The sequence below is a fragment of the Crinia signifera genome, chromosome 5 (assembly GCF_055691185.1).
Source record: "Crinia signifera chromosome 5, ASM5569118v1, whole genome shotgun sequence".
Lineage (NCBI taxonomy): Eukaryota > Metazoa > Chordata > Amphibia > Anura > Myobatrachidae > Crinia > Crinia signifera.
This window is the reverse complement of record NC_139221.1, coordinates 335,086,462-335,100,658: the sequence shown is the minus strand read 5'-3', so window position 1 is coordinate 335,100,658 and position 14,197 is coordinate 335,086,462. Positions and strand designations below refer to the sequence as shown.

Genomic DNA, 14,197 nt, shown 5'->3' with positions numbered 1-14,197 from the left:
TAGGAGTCTTGCTTCCATCTCCCTCTTCTTCTGATTCCACCATTCCGGTTACCCTTGTGTGTCCCCAAGGGAGAAAAAGAGTTCAGGCCCTATTGGACTCTGGGGCAGCGGGAAACTTCCTTTCGTCTTCTTTTGTCACCCAACATGCCCTGCCGGTGCAACCCCTGGATCATTCGCTGGTCCTCACTGCAGTGGATGGGAGTCGAATTCGTAGTGGACAAATCACCCATCAGACCACCCCGGTGACACTGCTCATAGAAGCTCTACATCAAGAGACCCTCGAATTCTTCATTCTTCCACAGTCCTCACATCCAATGGTCCTGGGCCTTCCCTGGCTCTCTAAACATAACCCACACATCGATTGGACCAATATGGAGGTCAAGGCCTGGGGAACTGATTGCCAGTCTACCTGCATTCCTCAGATCCTTCCGGTCTACCAGACCCATCCACAACGTGAGGATAACTGTCCTTCATCCTCTTCAGCTCAACCCTTGTCTATACCCGCACCATACCGTTCATTTACAGATGTCTTCAGTAAAGGAGGTGCCGACACCCTGCCTCCTCACCGTCCTTGGGACTGCCCGATAGAACTGGTGGCCGGGAAATTCCCTCCTCGTGGCTGCATCTATCCTCTGTCGCTACCCGAGACTGAGGCCATGTCCTCGTACATTCAAGAGAACTTAAACAAAGGTTTCATTCGACCATCTACTTCTCCGGCCGGGGCCGGGTTTTTCTTTGTGAAAAAGAAGGATGGCGGTCTTTGGCCATGTATCGACTATAGGGGCCTGAACGACATCACCATTAAAAACCGCTATCCCTTACCCCTTATCACAGAACTATTCGACAAGATCAGAGGGGCGGCAATCTTTACTAAATTGGACCTGCGAGGTGCCTACAATTTGATCCGGATCCGTCCAGGTGACGAGTGGAAGACAGCTTTTAATACGCGCGACGGTCACTATGAATACCTGGTGATGCCCTTCGGCCTTTGTAACGCCCCCGCCGTCTTCCAACAGTTTGTAAATGATATCTTTCGGGACTTGCTGTACCACTCCATCGTAGTCTATCTAGACGATATACTCATCTTCTCTCCAAATCTTCAACTTCACAGACAGACAGTGTCCGAAGTCCTACGACGTCTTCGCCAAAATCAACTGTTCTGCAAGTTGGAGAAGTGCGTTTTTGAGGTCACGTCCATTCCATTCTTGGGTCACATTCTCTTCGCCACTGGGATAGAGATGGACCCAGAGAAGGTGAGAGCCATCCAAGACTGGGCAGCCCCCACAACGCTCAAAGGAATTCAGAGATTCCTTGGGTTCTCAAACTATTACCGGCGATTTATCCGGAACTTCTCTACTATCGCTGCTCCCCTCACTGCTCTCACTTGCAAAGGAGCTGATCCAAGCCGATGGTCGCCAGAAGCATCCTCTGCCTTCCAGCAGTTAAAAAGAGCATTCGTGACGGCACCGATCCTCCTCCAACCAGACCTCGACAGGCCCTTCATTCTCGAGGTGGACGCATCCTCGGAAGGGATCGGGGCCATCTTATCACAAAAAGGTGAGGATCAAGAATTACACCCTTGTGCCTTCCTCTCCAAAAAATTCCTTCCGGCAGAGAAGAATTACCCCATCGGGGAACAGGAGTTGCTTGCAGTCAAAACGGCGTTAGAGGAGTGGCGATACCTTCTGGAGGGGGCACGGCATAAGATCACAGTGTATTCAGACCACAAAAATCTGTCCTTTCTTAAACAGGCTCAGTGCCTTACTGCCCGCCAAGCCCGTTGGGCCATGTTTTTTGAACGTTTTGATTTCCAAATTAAATTCCGACCTGGAACCGCGAATACTAAGGCGGACGCTCTATCCCGCTCCTTTGAGACGACTTCTGACCTAGAGACACCTCCTCATCCAATCCTCGATCCGGTGGTCTTCGCCCAAGTAACCATACAGCCATCTCCTCCTCCAGGTAAAACGTTTGTTCCCCCCGAACTCCGCAAGAAAATATTGACATGGGCACATTCTTCCCGCTTCGCAGGGCACGCAGGAGCACAAAAGACCTTGATGTTCCTGTCACGTTCTTATTGGTGGCCAACCATCCGACACGACGTAACCAACTTCGTCGCCTCTTGTGTGAGATGTGCTCAGCATAAGGTGCCCAGAACAACTCCCGCTGGTCCTCTCCGCCCTCTAACCATTCCCACAGAACCATGGACCCATCTGTCAATGGACTTCATTTGTGAACTACCTCCCTCAAAAGGTCATACCGCAATCTGGGTAGTGGTTGACCGATTCTCTAAAATGGTCCTTTTTCTCCCACTAAAAGGTCTCCCCTCTGCTCCAGTACTGGCCCAGCTATTTATCTCAACCATTTTTAAACTCCACGGACTGCCCAAAGAGATTGTATCCGACCGCGGAGTACAGTTCGTTGCAAAGTTCTGGAGAGCTCTCTGTGCCGCGGTACAGGTCAAACTCAAGTTTTCCACTGCCTTTCACCCCCAGACCAACTGCCAGACAGAACGGGTGAATCAAGACTTGGAGGCCTTTATCCGACTGTTTGTCTCGTCTTCCCAAGATGACTGGGTGGATCTTCTCCCGTGGGCAGAATATATGCATAACAACTCCTATCACTCTTCCTCCGGAACCACTCCCTTCTTTACAGTATTCGGCAAACATCCACGGTCTCCGGATTTCTCAGAATTATCCTCTTCCGAAGTTCCTGCAGCAACCACTTCATTTCAACGCTTTGCTAAAATCTGGTCGGATGTCCACACCGCTCTTCTTAAATCTTCCGCCCGATACAAGAGGATGGCAGACAGAAAAAGAAGGGCCGCGCCCCGATTGAAAGTCGGAGACCGGGTATGGCTGTCTACCCGCCATATACGCCTCCGTCTGCCCTCTATGAAGCTGGCTCCTCGGTTCATTGGGCCATATCCTATCATCCAAGTCATTAATCCGGTCGCTTATAGACTTCAACTTCCTCCTTCCCTAAGGATTTCGAATTCCTTCCATGTGTCCCTCCTCAAGCCTTTAAGGTTGAACTCTTATCAAAATAGGATTCCCAAACCGCCCAAGATTAACTCCGAGAGTGGGGCTAAATTCAAGGTAAGACGCATTATAGACTCTCGCTGCCGCAAATCTCGTACCCTGTATCTGGTGGAATGGGTTGGGTTTGGTCCCGAAGAGAACTCTTGGGTGGATTCCATTGATCTACACGCTCCGAAACTGATAAAGCAATTTCTTCAGAGAAATCCTCACAAGGCCCATAGGCGCCCTGGGGTCACCCTGAAAAGGGGGGGTACTGTCACACGTAGCCGCGACGGAGCGTGGCGGGTACAGTACTCACCCGTCCGCGCCCGCCGCCGGCTAGCGTGTGCAGGTCCCAGGCTGCGGCGTGCGGGTAGGGACAGCTCCAGGTAGGGATGGCAGCAGGGGAGCGTCGGGTAGCGGCGTCCTTGCAGATAGTGGCGCCGGGAGGCCGGCGTCGCCATCTTGGTTGAGGGCAGGAGACAGATTGGCCCAGAGTGGAGGTTCCCTCCTCTTCCTGCGCTGACAGCCAATGGCAGCCGCCCCCTGGGGATATAGGGGATCTGCCTAGGCTGTTCAGTGTCAGTGCAATGAGTCTTTGGAGTCATTCACAACTCCTAGCTGTTTCCTGGATCCTGGCTCTTTCTCTCCTGACTCTGGTGCCTTGCTCCCTGCATCTTTCTACAAGGAAGTTTTCTCCTGACACCAATGCTGCAAGTCCTACCTAGTGCTTGTCCCTGCTTGTGTCCCAGAATTATCCTGCACAGCATTCCGCTGCCCCCCTTCATACAACTCATTCATTCCATCATCTTTCAGTCATCCGGATCCATTTCTTCTATCATCAAATCAACCTCTTTCCGGATCTTCCTCTATGTACTCTGGCTCATCAAGTATACGTTTCCAGATTTACCTGCCCGTTATTAGTATTGTGCTGGACTCTATTTAAGTTATCCAACTGTCACTTAAAGAAGTATTTGAGTGAAGTTTATCATTTATGAAATCCGTTATTAAACCGACACGTTTCAATCCTACTCCTCTGGTCCGTCTCCAGTTCCTGTGCACCACACGACTCCATCCAGCCCTTTAGCCGTGACAGGCTGCAGATGATTCCACCCTCTGTCCTAGATTGATTTGATATTGTCATAGGTAACCAGCATTCTACATACTTGGTCTGGCTGGGCTGCAGATGATTCTACCCTCTGTCCTAGATTGATTTGATATTGTCATAGGTAACCAACTTTCTACATACTTGGTCTGGCTGGGCTGCAGATTATTACACCTCAGGTGCTGGATGTAAATTTTAAATGCTTTGGTAATTGATCATTCTGCACACTGCTTTAGATATCAGAAATGTGTTTTTGACAAACTTAATTTTGCAAGTTAAAAAGCAAATCTCTGTTGCCTATGTGAAGGGAGGAATATCTTATAACTCTTAATGACACATGCTATCTTGGAATGCATGGATGTTTATGTAAGCCCCTTTTATTACCATTCATTGTAGTAGGGGGGTTGGGATTGGGTGGGGCGAGTCCAATTAATGAGTGCAGATGCATTTAATGGTCATTACATAGGCTGTGTGCATGGTTTAGCTGTGTGCATAATAGTTTTGTGTGCATCATTTTAAAGTGCAGCATAATATAACTCTGGCGTTATACTGAAGTGAAACAGAAGGACAGAAACAACAACTGAGAAATCCAAAGACTGCATTGAGTGAGTTCAATTTATTCTCACGACATACTACCTGTAGCTGCTTAATCTGGCTACTCAACCATAATATCATCATTTTTACATCTGCAAACAACTTTACTATCACTGTTAATGCTTGTACTTGCACTGTCAGTTTTGAAAATGCCCTGCTGTACCTCTAATGACCTCACCTGTCCTGCTCTTCCATTGATTTTAGGTGTCCCCCAAAATTTTATTCTTGGTCCTCTTCTTCTCTATCTCTATATGTCCTCCCTGGGTGAGCTTATTTGCTCACTCGACTTCCACTATCAGATCTATGCTGATAACACTGAAATCTACCTCTCCTTTCCTGATCTTTCTCTCCCTCTATCCTCACTCACATCTCCAACTGTCTCTGCTGTCTACTCTTGGATGACCCAGCGCTTCTTTAGACTTAAAATATTAAGGACTAAGCTGTCCACCTCCCACCCTCCTGCATAAAACCCGACCAGCTCTCATCCTAACCTACTGTTTATGCTCACTTCTTCCCCTTCTGTGTCACCCCTGTCTGCCTAACCCTCCCCTTTAGAATGTAAGCTCTCACGAGCAGGGCCCTCTCTCCTCATGTGCCTTTCTTTGAATATATAAACCTCTGCCACCCTGATGATTGCTTCAGTGTCCTGTCCCCTGATGCAACTATCCATATTAACCATGTACTTGTCCTAAACTGTCTTGTGCTGTAATTCGTTATGTGTTTTTGCTAATAACTATGCTCTGTACAGCGCTGCGGAATATGTCTGCGCTATATAAGAAACTGTTAATAAATAAATAAATAAATCCACTACAGGTCTCCATCACTTGTTGGTGAAAGTCTATCCTGATCTCCCTGCTGATCGTCCACTGCTCCACCATCATCACGGAACCCTCTGCCGCCTATTAGGATAAGGACAAGGTTAACCCCCCAAAGGGAGTCATCTTCTTCCTTCATTCCTGACGGTTATTATCCGTGGTCAGCATCCCTGGTTCTGTAGCTACGATCTCATTCAGCACAGATTTCAACTGGACTTCATCTTCTTCCAATTATCCAATCCTTCATCCAATCCTTTATCCTTCATCCAATCTTTCATCCAATCCTTCAACTTCTCAATCATCTTCAAGCTCTTCAAATAAGTATTGTGTATTATTGTCTTCTTCCAATTTATCAATATCTACAGTAATTCATTGTGCCATCATTCATATCTTGTACCGTAGTATCTTTATTAAAAAAGGTTTAATTTTATCCAATTGCTTCACTCCAGTCTGTCGTTCATGCAACAGCCCTACATTAAAGCACCCAGCCTTCGTTACACTCCGGCTGGTGCTTCACGAAAAGTGACATCAGTGTTTTTACTCACTGTTCTTTTTCTACTATATGTATTGAATGTTGTGATGAACCTCCTCTTCGGAAGTGTGTTATTATCTTCCTGCTTCTTTCGGACACAATCTTTATGACTTCCTGGGAGGGGAAGTAGAAGTGGAGGAGTTGGTCACACTAATTTATATTTAAAGTGCCCATGCTCCCTGTGGTCACCTTCTATTCCCCAGTGTAACTCCAGTGACACCTGTGGACTTGGAGAAAAGGATTTACGGTAAAATACCTGTTTATAGCCTAATAGGGCCAGGAGGGTTTGTGTTATATCACTGTCATATTTAATCTCTGGTTCTATACCTCCAGGCTCCCAGCGAGGCAGAAGCCACCTGTGCCTCCCTTGTGAAAAACCATCTAGCGTGGGGTGCCGTGACCGAGGATATGGACGCTCTGCCATTTGGTTGCACTCGGCTGATACGTGGACTCACGGCTAATAAAAAGAAGTAGGTTTGCTAGGCGTAGGTGTAGGGTTATTATGGCGGGGGAGGGGTTATATCAGTACCTGTATATAGGATGTGTGGGGTTATTATGGCGGGGGAGGGGGTAATATCAGTACCTGTATATAGGATGTGTAGGGTTATTATGGCAGGGGGAGGGGTAATATCAGTACCTGTACATAGGATGTGTAGGGTTATTATGGCGGGGGAGGGGGTAATATCAGTACCTGTATATAGGATGTGTAGGGTTATTATGGCGGGGGAGGGGTAATATCAGTACCTGTATATAGGATGTGTAGGGTTATTATGGTGGGGAGGGGTAATATCAGTACCTGTATATAGGATGTGTAGGGTTATTATGGCGGGGGAGGGGTAATATCAGTACCTGTATATAGGATGTGTAGGGTTATTATGGCGGGGGAGGGGGTAATATCAGTACCTGTATATAGGATGTGTAGGGTTATTATGGCGGGGGAGGGGGTAATATCAGTACCTGTATATAGGATGTGTAGGGTTATTATGGCGGGGGAGGGGTAATATCAGTACCTGTATATAGGATGTGTAGGGTTATTATGGCGGGGGAGGGGTAATATCAGTACCTGTATATAGGATGTGTAGGGTTATTATGGCAGGGGGAGGGGTAATATCAGTACCTGTACATAGGATGTGTAGGGTTATTATGGCGGGGAGGGGTAATATCAGTACCTGTGTATAGGATGTGTAGGGTTATTATGGCGGGGGGGGGGAGGGGTAATATCAGTACCTATATATAGGATGTGTAGGGTTATTATGGCGGGGGAGGGGGAATATCAGTACCTGTGTATAGGATGTGTAGGGTTATTATGGCGGGGGGGGGGAGGGGTAATATCAGTACCTGTATATAGGATGTGTAGGGTTATTATGGCGGGGGAGGGGTAATATCAGTACCTGTATATAGGATGTGTAGGGTTATTATGGCGGGGGAGGGGTAATATCAGTACCTGTGTATAGGATGTGTAGGGTTATTATGGCAGGGGGAGGGGTAATATCAGTACCTGTATATAGGATGTGTAGGGTTATTATGGCGGGGGAGGGGTAATATCAGTACCGGTATATAGGATGTGTAGGGTTATTATGGCGGGGGAGGGGGTAATATCAGTACCTGTATATAGGATGTGTAGGGTTATTATGGCGGGGAGGGGTAATATCAGTACCTGTATATAGGATGTGTAGGGTTATTATGGCGGGGGAGGGGGTAATATCAGTACCTGTATAGAGGATGTGTAGGGTTATTATGGCGGGGGAGGGGTAATATCAGTACCTGTATATAGGATGTGTAGGGTTATTATGGCGGGGGAGGGGGTAATATCAGTACCTGTATATAGGACGTGTAGGGTTATTATGGCGGGGGAGGGGTAATATCAGTACCTGTATATAGGACGTGTGGGGTTATTATGGCAGGGGAGGGGTAATATCAGTACCTGTATATAGGATGTGTAGGGTTATTATGGCGGGGGAGGGGGTAATATCAGTACCTGTATATAGGATGTGTAGGGTTATTATGGCGGGGGAGGGGTAATATCAGTACCTGTATATAGGATGTGTAGGGATATTATGGCGGGGAGGGGTAATATCAGTACCTGTATATAGGATGTGTGGGGTTATTATGGCGGGGGAGGGGTAATATCAGTACCTGTATATAGGATGTGTAGGGTTATTATGGCGGGGGAGGGGTAATATCAGTACCTGTATATATGATGTGTAGGGTTATTATGGCGGGGGAGGGGTAATATCAGTACCTGTATATAGGATGTTTAGGGTTATTATGGCGGGGGAGGAGTAATATCAGTACCTGTATATAGGATGTGTAGGGTTATTATGGCGGGGGAGGGGGTAATATCAGTACCTGTATATAGGATGTGTAGGGTTATTATGGCGGGGGAGGGGGTAATATCAGTACCTGTATATAGGATGTGTAGGGTTATTATGGCGGGGGAGGGGTAATATCAGTACCTGTATATAGGATGTGTGGGGTTATTATGGCAGGGGAGGGGTAATATCAGTACCTGTATATAGGATGTATAGGGTTATTATGGCGGGGGAGGGGGGGTAATATCAGTACCTGTATATAGGATGTGTAGGGTTATTATGGGGGGGGGGGTAATATCAGTACCTGTATATAGGATGTGTAGGGTTATTATGGCGGGGGAGGGGGTAATATCAGTACCTGTATATAGTATGTGTAGGGTTATTATGGCGAGGGAGGGGGTAATATCAGTACCTGTATATAGGATGTGTAGGGTTATTATGGCGGGGGAGGGGTAATATCAGTACCTGTATATAGGATGTGTAGGGTTATTATGGCGGGGGAGGGGGTAATATCAGTACCTGTATATAGGATGTGTAGGGTTATTATGGCGGGGGAGGGGTAATATCAGTACCTGTATATAGGATGTGTAGGGTTATTATGGCGGGGGAGGGGGTAATATCAGTACCTGTGTATAGGATGTGTAGGGTTATTATGGCGGGGGAGGGGGTAATATCAGTACCTGTATATAGGATGTGTAGGGTTATTATGGCGGGGGGGGAGGGGTAATATCAGTACCTGTATATAGGATGTGTGGGGTTATTATGGCGGGGGAGGGGTAATATCAGTACCTGTATATAGGATGTGTAGGGTTATTATGGCGGGGGGGGAGGGGTAATATCAGTACCTGTATATAGGACGTGTAGGGTTATTATGGCGGGGGAGGGGTAATATCAGTACCTGTATATAGGATGTGTAGGGTTATTATGGCGGGGGAGGGGTAATATCAGTACCTGTATATAGGATGTGTAGGGTTATTATGGCGGGGGAGGGGTTATATCAGTACCTGTATATAGGATGTGTAGGGTTATTATGGCGGGGGAGGGGTAATATCAGTACCTGTATATAGGATGTGTGGGGTTATTATGGCGGGGGAGGGGTAATATCAGTACCTGTATATAGGATGTGTGGGGTTATTATGGCGGGGGAGGGGGTAATATCAGTACCTGTATATAGGATGTGTAGGGTTATTATGGCGGGGGAGGGGTAATATCAGTACCTGTATATAGGATGTGTAGGGTTATTATGGCTGGGGAGGGGTAATATCAGTACCTGTATATAGGATGTGTAGGGTTATTATGGCGGGGGAGGGGTAATATCAGTACCTGTATAAAGGATGTGTAGGGTTATTATGGCGGGGGAGGGGTAATATCAGTACCTGTATATAGGATGTGTAGGGTTATTATGGCAGGGAGGGGTAATATCAGTACCTGTATATAGGATGTGTAGGGTTATTATGGCGGGGGAGGGGTAATATCAGTACCTGTATATAGGATGTGTAGGGTTATTATGGCGGGGGAGGGGTAATATCAGTACCTGTATATAGGATGTGTAGGGTTATTATGGCGGGGGAGGGGAGGGGTAATATCAGTACCTGTATATAGGATGTGTAGGGTTATTATGGCGGGGGAGGGGGTAATATCAGTACCTGTATATAGGATGTGTAGGGTTATTATGGCGGGGGAGGGGTAATATCAGTACCTGTATATAGGATGTGTAGGGTTATTATGGCGGGGGAGGGGTTATATCAGTACCTGTATATAGGATGTGTAGGGTTATTATGGCGGGGGAGGGGTAATATCAGTACCTGTATATAGGATGTGTAGGGTTATTATGGCGGGGGAGGGGTAATATCAGTACCTGTATATAGGATGTGTAGGGTTATTATGGCGGGGGAGGGGTTATATCAGTACCTGTATATAGGATGTGTAGGGTTATTATGGCGGGGGAGGGGTAATATCAGTACCTGTATATAGGATGTGTAGGGTTATTATGGCGGGGGAGGGGGTAATATCAGTACCTGTATAGAGGATGTGTAGGGTTATTATGGCGGGGGAGGGGTAATATCAGTACCTGTATATAGGATGTGTAGGGTTATTATGGCGGGGGAGGGGTAATATCAGTACCTGTATATAGGATGTGTAGGGTTATTATGGCGGGGGAGGGGTAATATCAGTACCTGTATATAGGATGTGTAGGGTTATTATGGCGGGGGAGGGGTAATATCAGTACCTGTATAGAGGATGTGTAGGGTTATTATGGCGGGGGAGGGGTAATATCAGTACCTGTATATAGGATGTGTAGGGTTATTATGGCGGGGGAGGGGTAATATCAGTACCTGTATATAGGATGTGTAGGGTTATTATAGCGGGGGGGGGGGGAGGGGTAATAGGGGGATTTAGGATTCTCATTGTTTCTCTTGTGTGTTCCAGAGAAATGACAGAATATTACTATCCGGATATCCTGATGAAGCTGCAGCTGAGCCACTCACAGGTGTGTAACAGATGCCACGTCTCTATCAGTAGCTCTGACATGGACTAGAGCGCAGTACAACAGCCACCAGTGTAACCTAAAGGCTCCTCTAGGACCCAACTATAACGGAGAGTAAATACTACAGTCCCTACAGACACTGCAGTCTCACAGTCCTGGGTACTCACATGGTCCCGGGTATTACATCTACAGTCACATGGTCCCGTGTATTACATCTACAGTCACATGGTCCCGTGTATTACATCTACAGTCACATGGTCCTGGGTATTACATCTACAGTCACATGGTCCTGGGTATTACATCTACAGTCACATGGTCCTGGGTATTACATCTACAGTCACATGGTCCTGGGTATTACATCTACAGTCACATGGTCCCGTGTATTACATCTACAGTCACATGGTTCTGGGTATTACATCTACAGTCACATGGTCCCGTGTATTACATCTACAGTCACATGGTTCTGGGTATTACATCTACAGTCACATGGTCCTGGGTATTACATCTACAGTCACATGGTCCCGTGTATTACATCTACAGTCACATGGTCCTGGGTATTACATCTACAGTCACATGGTCCTGGGTATTACATCTACAGTCACATGGTTCTGGGTATTACATCTGCAGTCACATGGTCCTGGGTATTACATCTACAGTCACATGGTCCCGGGTATTACATCTACAGTCACATGGTCCTGGGTATTACATCTACAGTCACATGGTCCTGGGTATTACATCTACAGTCACATGGTCCTGGGTATTACATCTACAGTCACATGGTCCTGGGTATTACATCTACAGTCACATGGTCCCGGGTATTACATCTACAGTCACATGGTCCCGTGTATTACATCTACAGTCACATGGTCCCGTGTATTACATCTACAGTCACATGGTCCCGTGTATTACATCTACAGTCACATGGTCCTGGGTATTACATCTACAGTCACATGGTCCCGTGTATTACATCTACAGTCACATGGTCCTGGGTATTACATCTACAGTCACATGGTCCCGGGTATTACATCTACAGTCACATGGTCCCGTGTATTACATCTACAGTCACATGGTCCCGGGTATTACGTCTACAGTCACATGGTCCCGGGTATTACATCTACAGTCACATGGTCCCGGGTATTACATCTACAGTCACATGGTCCCGTGTATTACATCTACAGTCACATGGTCCTGGGTATTACATCTACAGTCACATGGTCCTGGGTATTACATCTACAGTCACATGGTCCTGGGTATTACGTCTACAGTCACATGGTCCCGGGTATTACGTCTACAGTCACATGGTCCCGTGTATTACATCTACAGTCACATGGTCCCGTGTATTACATCTACAGTCACATGGTCCTGGGTATTACATCTACAGTCACATGGTCCTGGGTATTACATCTACAGTCACATGGTCCTGGGTATTACATCTACAGTCACATGGTCCCGTGTATTACATCTACAGTCACATGGTCCCGTGTATTACATCTACAGTCACATGGTCCCGTGTATTACATCTACAGTCACATGGTCCTGGGTATTACATCTACAGTCACATGGTCCTGGGTATTACATCTACAGTCACATGGTCCTGGGTATTACATCTACAGTCACATGGTCCTGGGTATTACATCTACAGTCACATGGTCCTGGGTATTACATCTACAGTCACATGGTCCTGGGTATTACATCTACAGTCACATGGTCCTGGGTATTACATCTACAGTCACATGGTCCTGGGTATTACATCTACAGTCACATGGTCCCGTGTATTACATCTACAGTCACATGGTCCTGGGTATTACATCTACAGTCACATGGTCCCGGGTATTACATCTACAGTCACATGGTCCCGTGTATTACATCTACAGTCACATGGTCCCGTGTATTACATCTACAGTCACATGGTCCCATGTATTACATCTACAGTCACATGGTCCCATGTATTACATCTACAGTCACATGGTCCCGTGTATTACATCTACAGTCACATGGTTCTGGGTATTACATCTACAGTCACATGGTCCTGGGTATTACATCTACAGTCACATGGTCCGCCACCAATGGTCAACTGGGTCCAAAAAACATGAAAACTCATGTCGACCTTTGGACCCTATGTCGACATAGGTCAACAATGACACTGTTTAAGTTAGCTCGCTGTCCTCAATCATGCTTCGGGCTCGGTGCCTCGCTGTCCTCAATCATGCTTCGGGCTCGGTGCCTCGCTGTCCTCAATCATGCTTCGGGCTCGGTGCCTCGCTGTCCTCAATCATGCTTCGGGCTCGGTGCCTCGCTGCGCTCCCCATGCTTCGGGCTCGGTGCCTCGCTGCGCTCCCCATGCTTCGGGCTCGGTGCCTCGCTACGCTCCCCATGCTTCGGGCTCGGTGCCTCGCTGCTCTCCCCATGCTTCGGGCTCGGTGCCTCACTGCGCTCCCCATGCTTCGGGCTCGGTGCCTCGCTGCTCTCCCCATGCTTCGGGCTCGGTGCCTCGCTGTCCTCAATCATGCTTCGGGCTCGATGCCTCGCTGCGCTCCCCATGCTTCGGGCTCGGTGCCTCGCTGCGCTCCCCATGCTTCGGGCTCGGTGCCTCGCTGCTCTCCCCATGCTTCGGGCTCGGTGCCTCGCTGCTCTCCCCATGCTTCGGGCTCGGTGCCTCGCTGCGCTCCCCATGCTTCGGGCTCGGTGCCTCGCTGTCCTCAATCATGCTTCGGGCTCGGTGCCTCGCTGCGCTCCCCATGCTTCGGGCTCGGTGCTTTGCTGCGCTCCCCATGCTTCGGGCTCGGTGCCTCGCTGCGCTCCCCATGCCTCGGGCTCGGTGCCTCGCTGCGCTCCCCATGCTTCGGGCTCGGTGCCTCGCTGCGCTCCCCATGCTTCGGGCTCGGTGCCTCGCTGCGCTCCCCATGCTTCGGGCTCGGTGCCTCGCTGCTCTCCCCATGCTTCGGGCTCGGTGCCTCGCTGCTCTCCCCATGCTTCGGGCTCGGTGCCTCGCTGCGCTCCCCATGTTTCGGGCTCGGTGCCTCGCTGCGCTCCCCATGCTTCGGGCTCGGTGCCTCGCTGCGCTCCCCATGCTTCGGGCTCGGTGCCTCGCTGCGCTCCCCATAGTGGATGGCCGGGTATAAATTATCGCTTGTCGGCTCAAAATTTTGTTAAAAATGCACGTCGGCCATTTTCATGTCAACCTACAGTCAATTATGAGTCCTGACGTGTTCCTTATTCTCATTATTATTATTATATATTAAGATTAGGTGGATGATGATGATGAGGTTGATGATGATTAGGTGGATGATGATGAGGTTGATGATGATTAGATTGATGATGATAAGTTGAT

General features: G+C 48.1%; 1 protein-coding gene across 1 annotated transcript in view; it reads left to right on the top strand.

Moving 5' to 3' along the window:
• The window catches only part of LOC146005669 (flap endonuclease 1-like), a 95,499-nt gene that overhangs the window by 65,230 nt on the left and 16,072 nt on the right, over nt 1–14,197 (top strand). The window contains exons 6-7 of the mRNA XM_083145083.1: nt 6,400–6,536; nt 10,809–10,869. Of these exons, the coding sequence (XP_083001209.1) occupies nt 6,400–6,536; nt 10,809–10,869 (198 nt within the window). The remainder of the gene's footprint in view (nt 1–6,399; nt 6,537–10,808; nt 10,870–14,197) is intronic.